The 7764-nt window shown below is 44.4% G+C and overlaps 1 protein-coding gene across 6 annotated transcripts in view; it reads right to left on the bottom strand.

Moving 5' to 3' along the window:
• LOC116390646 (CUGBP Elav-like family member 2) overlaps positions 1-7764 on the bottom strand; it is a 27698-nt gene that overhangs the window by 9571 nt on the left and 10363 nt on the right. For 5 of the 6 annotated variants that reach the window (XR_004213184.1, XM_031860541.1, XM_031860528.1 and 2 more), the window contains exons 2-4: positions 5474-5670; positions 2258-2340; positions 763-811 (exon numbers count right to left, since the gene is read on the bottom strand). Coding sequence is in view for 5 of the 6 variants with exons in the window: in XM_031860541.1 (XP_031716401.1) it covers positions 763-811; positions 2258-2340; positions 5474-5670 (329 nt within the window). In the remaining variant the exon portion in view is untranslated. Of the gene's footprint in view, positions 1-762; positions 812-2257; positions 2341-5473; positions 5671-6729; positions 7756-7764 lie in introns of those variants that run through there. The other variant, XM_031860550.1, reaches the window with a different exon arrangement.

Here is a 7764-nt window from a genome sequence, read left to right as displayed (position 1 = left end):
CCCCCCCCCCCCCCCCCCCCCCACTGGCCTTCATTTCGGCATTAAACAGAGTCACAATCAAGCCCCCCGCCCTCTTTTAAAATCTTAAACTCCAAAAATAAATAACTCCATAAATCTAAATATAGTTTTCCTCAACAGGCTGTGACAGATGTCACCCTACATTTCACAAGGGCTGTCAACAAATGTTCTAAATCTTAATATATGCGGCTGTCTGCCTTAATGCGCCGCGTGACGGGAGTCACTCAGTGTCACTTTCCTTAATTGAAAGTGAAATATAACGAATTATTCATTAACAACCATAACGATGGCAGAGAACGTGGGACACCGCGTCCCAACGTCGAGGGCTGCGTTTCGTCATGTCAACAAACCACGTACCCGTCAGCTGAGCGCACGATATCCGACCGGAGACTTAACCACCTAGAAGATGGGCGAGTTGCTTTTGCCGTCTTCCTACATTTGTACATTTTTTAAAACGGAAAACACATTTTATATTTACTGGAAATGGATGGAAATAAAATATAGCCTTTCACCTTATTTAGGTTTTTGCAGAGAACAGAGTTCTGTTCTTTTAAAAGTGAGTGAAGGAAATAAATAGAAACAGAGCACCGATAAAACGGCGTGCTACGTTGTATCGCGGCTGGTTAGGACACCGTGTCATGGACATAATGAGCAAAAATAGATCTTTGAATAGTTTATTTTTTAGAACAAATATTCAAACTTCGCCAATTTTGACAGCCCTACATTTCACATGAATCCACTCACCACTTGTTTTCTCACTGTCAGCGGGTTTCATCTGGATAGGATGATGCATCTGGAAAAGAACGGGAGGACGAGTGGTTAATACAAGAGTCTCACATCCTCACACTCATCCCCTCAGCATTCATCTCTCTTGATGTGTTCTCTCACTCAAAACACCATCATCCCTCGCAACTGCTAGATTGAGGAAGGTGTGTCTATGAGTCGATCAGGCGGGGATCAAATCCTCCAGCATCTCTCTGTACTGTAGAATTACAACTGGACTTTTAGATTCTTCCTCTCAATATCGCTCATCTTCATTAGAACAATATCACTGAGATGGTTGACAAGCTCTGTACTCCTTTCAAATGTACAGTGAAATGTAGTTCTTTAATTATGAATACATCACATACAAAAAGAACAAGGTGTGGCAAATGAAGATGAAGCTCCATCTGAAGCTGTGTGTTCCTGTGAGAAACTGCTTGGGGATCTGTCACATTAGTCCACGGCGACTCACAGAGCTTCAAAGGGAAATATATTTTTAGCTCATTTTACCTGCCACGTGCCGTGAAAGGGAAGAAATAAATCTCTCCGTGAGATGCCAGAGCAGGTTGTACTTATGACAAACTGGTGGGTTTGTTTTTGACAAGCGCTAAAGAGAAGCAGACAGATGGCCTGCTCAGTGTGGGTACAAGCGAGCGTCACTGACCAAGAGAGAGGGAGGCACACGAAGGAGAGAAAACAGGAACAGAAACAAGCTCGTCCACTGTCACGCAAACCAAACTCGCCCATAGTCTCCGCCAGAAACGGTGTGATCGGGGACTGGGATGCCAGAGCTGCAAGTCTACTCAGCCTACTACACTCATTTATCAACACAGTTCAATATTTACCTGTAACCTCACAGACAGCTGCTCCATTCCCAACAGACCGCTATTGATTTAATCGACGGCTGCAGTTGTTTGTTATAGATGTAATTGATTGGAAGGGAGTCTTTTAAAATGGTGTATAGGCGGGGCGGATTTTTCGAGGTTTAACAAGCAGCTACAGTTATTCCAGTTGACTGGGCTTTAATCTCCAGATAAATCAGCCAATGAATTAAGAAACCACACTCTCTCTCACCAGGCTCCATTGTTAAGAAAAAAAGACTTCAACACGACTCCTTATACCTCCAACTTTGGGAAATAAAAATGTAGATGTGCATCAATGATTCATGCAGACAAGCATTAATAATCTTTTCCACTTTGTGGGGATTGGGTCCTGTGCCTCAGTAAATATCCTGCTGCCCGGTCAAGCACAACGTTACCTGATACCTGCATATGTAGTGTGTGTGTGTGTGTGTGTGTGTAAGGGTCAGCTGGCTTATCAATTTAGTGTGTTGAGATTCAGGGCCGAGATATTTTTCAGCCAGACAGGCGTTCAGTGAGCCGAGAGCTCATTATTGGCCAGCATACTGCTCGCAGCCGGCATCGGGGATGCAGCGCGGCTCAAGCAGCTAAAAGCAGCCCATACTGTGCTTACTCACCCCACTTAAAGTCTTTATGTTGTGCAGTGCATTCTGGGCCTCCAGCGCAGCTTTTCTTGTATAAAAAGTAACAAAACAGCATCCTGCAGAGAGAAACCGGGACAAACAAAGGGGCGGGGGTAAGGAGACAAAAAAAAACGGCATTAAAAACGCAGCACATACAGACGGTTAATGTAATCCCACTACTGCTGCAGAGCAAGTGGCTAAACGGATGAGCGTGTGTTGTTTGTACGGCACATGTTAGAAACATGTGACAGGATATTCTTAGATGGTGCACACACACAGCTCCATGTGGGAGCTCGCAGCGAGGACACTGGAGTAATGAGATAGTTGAAGGCTGTTGTGTGACACGGCCATAGAGACGACCACGGGGTTAGATCGCTGTCAGGAGGTGCCGACGCGCAGTCCGCAGGTCAACACAGTAGCCACACATCAGAGTGCCACGTTACATAAGGATCCGATCGCAGACAAACAGACATACAGGAGGCATGAAAACAGCACAAAGAGACAAGAGGGAGCAGGAGTGAGGCGCGAGGAAGAGGAAAGATGGGAGGAGAGGAGAGCGGGGGAGGGAGGAAAAAAAAAAAGCCTCTCATCCTTCCGTCCCAGCAGACCGCCAGTGGCGTTCCAGCCTGTCAGTTTCACTGGGCTGGGGAAGTGGAGCACTGCAGCGTCTCTGACCTACATAGTGTGTATTATGCTGTTACTGGAGCTCGCAGGCCGCGGGGAGGGCTGTTGAACTCCAATATGCATCGAGCTGCTCTCTTCTCTCCCTCTCTCTCTCTCTCTCTCTCCCTCTCAACCGGCTGAGCTCTCTCCCTTTCTCTGCTGCTTAGCCCTGCCTCCAAATTTACTGGAGCTAAATAAACCATCCAAGAGAGGCGTGATCGTTATCGGATGATTTTTTCATGACCTGCAGTAGACGCGACCTAAAAAAAAACAAAAAAAAAAAAAAACACGCAAATCTGATGGCTCTTCGATAGATCCGTGGCAAAGTAAACAGGCGACATGGAAGTGGGATTACAGCAATTTCTGCGGACAAAAGCAAGATCGATGACATAGGAAGGGGGTGGAGGGAGTATTATCTGCCATGCAAATAAACATCAGCTAGATATCATCAGGCCATCATGCTTTGATAAAACTACACCCCCCCCCCCCTTCTCCCAGTAGCAGTAGGACTACTGGGAGAGGAGAATGGAATATATGGGCGTGCCGCTGCAACATATTCACCTCACACAGGCTGAGTGAGCCAAAGGCTGCTGTGATCAGGCTAGATTATCTATTAGAATACATTAACATTGCATTAACATGTCAATAGGCCATCACGGCTGACACTCCACATATAAACAGGGGAGAAAAGAAGGGAGGCTTTGAATTCTTCAGCCTCCCAATGAACTGCACACTGTTTGTTGCCTTTATTTCTACATACGAACAGAATAATAAGCATCCTTCTCCTATACCTTTGAACACACTTAAAGGAGGAGTGTTTGGTCACATTAGATGCGTGTGTATAAAAGATCATGTGAACCAAGTGCTGTCCTGGTCACATGGTGTGTTCCTGACACACTAAAGGCTGCTTTGAATCAAATGGCCACAGTAAAGTCAGGAGCCCTGGGAACTTTAAAGATCTAAATTTGGAGGTTAACCTTTAGCAAATTCCATAAAGATTAAGCAAATTACACTGCTAGTCAATTAAAAGGCATCCGATATATTTGCACAAACAGTCGTCATGTTATAATTTACTGCTGCACGGCAAGATGTCCATCTCCAAGTAACAGCGTTGTTGTCAGTATGCCTTTCACTAAATGGGTAATATCGCTGATTCACTTGGCTGAACAGCCAGGCAACACTCTCTCAGAATGGCGCCACTAACAATTTTACAGACTCAATCAGCGGAACAGCAGCTTATGAAGGGTTGAATAATGCCGGTACCATCTCGAAAACTACCAGCGACGGATGGCCAGTGAGAGCTTGGTCCAGCTTGGTGTGTCAGGACGACGAAACAACCGGTAGCCCAGAACTGCCTCCATTTAGATGCGGAATCCAGCATCAAAAAAGGGTCCCACCCCATTAAAACCCGAGTGGATTAGTGCCTTTAGTCATCCAACCATCGACGGAATTGAAATTTGGTTGATGCTGTAAACCCAGGACATCAGGGAAACTGTCGCTTACTTTATTCACCTGCAGTTAGTTACGGGAGACTGAGCTCTTCTAGTGGCACTTTGCAGCTTCCTGCAGACACCAGGCTTCCACTTCACCGTCTCTTCTAATTGGAAGCTAAACTGAATCGCTCAACTCGAGCACCATTTCTAAGGTGAGCGCATCGATAGATGTCTTAATGGAAAACTGCAGTCGAGTAACACTTCCTTCATACAATGCTACTTTTAAGCCAGCACGGCAAAGTAAAGGAAAAAAACATTCCTATAATGCAGGGTTATGAAAATAAAAAAGGTGTTACTTTTTAACCCTGAAACAAAAGACTATTGAATCATCTCATCTGCAAGCACAAACGCAGCTGCATTGCGTGTGCAGACAAGCAACGCTGTGCACTGCCGAAGGGGATTGTGCTGAAATGTGATGGTAGATGACGCGGCAATAACAGGGTTCTGTGTGTAGTGTTTGACCACTAAAAGCAGAAACGGGTCGAGGACAACGGCGGCCATTTAAAACTTTAACATTCCTCTGTAATATGGAAGGTAGCCAAACAAAATTTATTCAGAAAACATGTTTTTCTAGAATATAAAGTGTGAGTCAGGACACCGTACAGCATAACGGATTATCAATTGTAATAAGTGTATTTCGTGTGAATCGTTTAAAGCTAGGGTAGGCAATTTATTTAACAAGCTTTTTTTTATATTTGTTGAAATTCTCATTACATCCCAAAAGCAATCATTAAATCAAATGCTCTGGGGAGAATAATCTGGTATTTGTGGCTGTCTCAGGACTGCAATGAGCCGTCGCATCATTTCATGTGTGACGTGATTGAATGGCGTACATGTCGGGTCTACCTATGCGCGCTCATTAAATGACAGTTAAGGGTAGTAAACAAAAGCCATGTTTGTTGCTTAGCTTTAGAAACAATCTGGTTATCTCGTCTAATTCGCACGTAAGAAAACACACATTATTATAATGAACGTAATCTCCATCCCCTCGACGTTTTATATGACAGACTCAGCAGATTGATACGATATGCGATGATTGTTCGTAGGATCGTACCTTTGCTCTGGGGTGGATTCTGGGTGCGATCACGGAGGATGTTGATCTGGTGCACAGCTCCGAAGGGCTCAAATAGCTCTTTGAGTTCTGTTTCTGACCAGGCCCGCGGGATCTGGCCCACAAACATCTTGATGGAGTCTGGGTCCGGCTGGTCCAATTGCTCCAGCGACCCGTTCATCTTGCTGCCGTTGCCGTTGCTACAAAAAAAAAAAAAAAAAAAAAAAAAAAAAAAAAAAAAAAAAAAAAAAGCATTATATTACATTCTGATGTCAGAAAAATGTATTCAACTGTATCGTTGCTGCCACACAAAACACACACGGATAACGTACAGTTTACAATTTTGTCAACAAAACTTACGATGTAGTTGTCTCCTGAAATAGCTAAATCAAAACAATTAAACAAATTGTTTAGAGAGGCAGTTTGATATTAATCTAATTCAGATTTTGGCATAATACATAATATCAGTTATGTCTAGTTTTGCCTTTTTAAAACCCCAAAACTTCCAAATAGCTGATGTAACTTTTCTCAGCGAGACTTTCGATCCGCTGGGAGAATGATTGGGCTTTGTCATGTTGTAGGAAGACTGTATGTGTGACACCAACAACCAAACAGGCTAAATTGTGATTTATTAGCTGACCGAGAGTTAACGTCTTTGGGTTTTCATAACTAATCTTAATGCGCTTTGATAGTTTTTATACATTTAAAATGTACTACCAAGGAGTCAGATGGATTATAGTGCTTTAAATCCTTTGAATTGTGACTATTTAACATGTGAACACTGAAGTAGATGCTGAAACAATATATTTATACAATAATGGATGGAGAAACTACTCTGAATTGCAAAGTCAACAACACATCACTTAACAATCTGGGTATAGTAGAGCAATCACCGAGATGAGTGAAGCACTAAATGGTGCCATTTTTCCTTTGAGGCGGGCCTTAGGGACAGAGAATCAATACTCACCAGAGTATCTACTACTACAACACCTTTGTCTCACTCACACACACAGAACCCGAGGGCACAAACATTTCCTGACAGGTGCAGAGGTGCTGGAAACCAGGAATGAGGCCGGAGCTCCGGCCATCCACGGGTGGCGAGGCAGAGAAATCACCTTAAGTACGAAGCATCACTCCCAATGCACGATGTAATACCACAGAGGATCACGAAGGGCCACAAGTACAACGCGATAGGTGTAGATGCGTGGCACGCATACAGTCAAAAAGATACACTCATGTAAAAGCAATATCACACAGACCTTTGGACGCGAGCCATCCATCTCTTACAAATTGAGCCCAGTCGTTCTGCAGAAACACCAAACTCCTTGAGGGACCTAAATGACATGCTGACGAATCACACTTCAGCTCTTGTTCTTCTGATATCCAGCTCCACACCTCAGTATGAATAGTTGTTTTTCCACCCGGAGGCCATCAATGCATTCATATAAAACCGTAGAAAAGCACTCCAGTAAAACAAAAGCCCCTCTCCACCAAAAAGGGGTGAGTGCCCCCCCCCCCTCTCCCACCGGCTCCGACAGCTAAAAGGAAAACAGCACCGCAGAGCTCTAAACCTACAAGACTCGCTGGTTAGCAGACAGAGATTGTGCGGTACATCTCCTCCTCAGGCGCGTTGGCGATGGTACAGAGAGTAACCTACAGCTTCTTCACCACAGCAGGGGGAACAATCACATATTGTTCTCCCCATGCTGGAGAACACTATTCACCGTGCCTCTACAGCACAATGGGCCGAGTCAGAGAGATGCTTCGCAACGCGTCGAAGGCTACGTGTGCTGAGGCCACAGCACTGGTGGGTGACACCATTTATCCAGTTTGATAACTGGAGCACTCTGACGCCATTTTGCTGAGGGGCCTTCGGTGAAACCTCGTCGTGAGAAACGGTAAAGCTCACTTGGAAAACTGGAATTGTGTCACTGCTTTCAAAAACACGAAGGCACAAAATCAACTCCCTTTGACAGTTTCTCCTTAACATTCATCAACCCGCATGCCCCCCGCAGCTGTGCGTTGTCTCTTCAGCTTAAGAAATGGCTGAAGGGAAATATACAATCTTTGGCCTTTCTACACACTCCAACAAAGACTTCCTGCAAAAACAAGTCTATATATCATGCATTTATGTTACTCAAGTAACAAAAATCCATGATTCAAATTGCCTCAAAGTGTTGCTACGTCCAGAGCTATATTATAATGTGAATAAGTGCAAAGCGAGTAAGAACACTGTCCCATTAAGAGCTGTATTGACCGCTTAAGTTGAAACTGGAGGGAAGAGCAGACGGTGA

This window comes from Anarrhichthys ocellatus, unplaced genomic scaffold (assembly GCF_004355925.1).
Source record: "Anarrhichthys ocellatus isolate YVR2014 unplaced genomic scaffold, GSC_Weel_1.0 scaffold2, whole genome shotgun sequence".
In the NCBI taxonomy this organism is placed as follows: domain Eukaryota; kingdom Metazoa; phylum Chordata; class Actinopteri; order Perciformes; family Anarhichadidae; genus Anarrhichthys; species Anarrhichthys ocellatus.
Note: the sequence above shows the minus strand (reverse complement) of the source record. Positions and strands in the feature narration are given on the sequence as shown.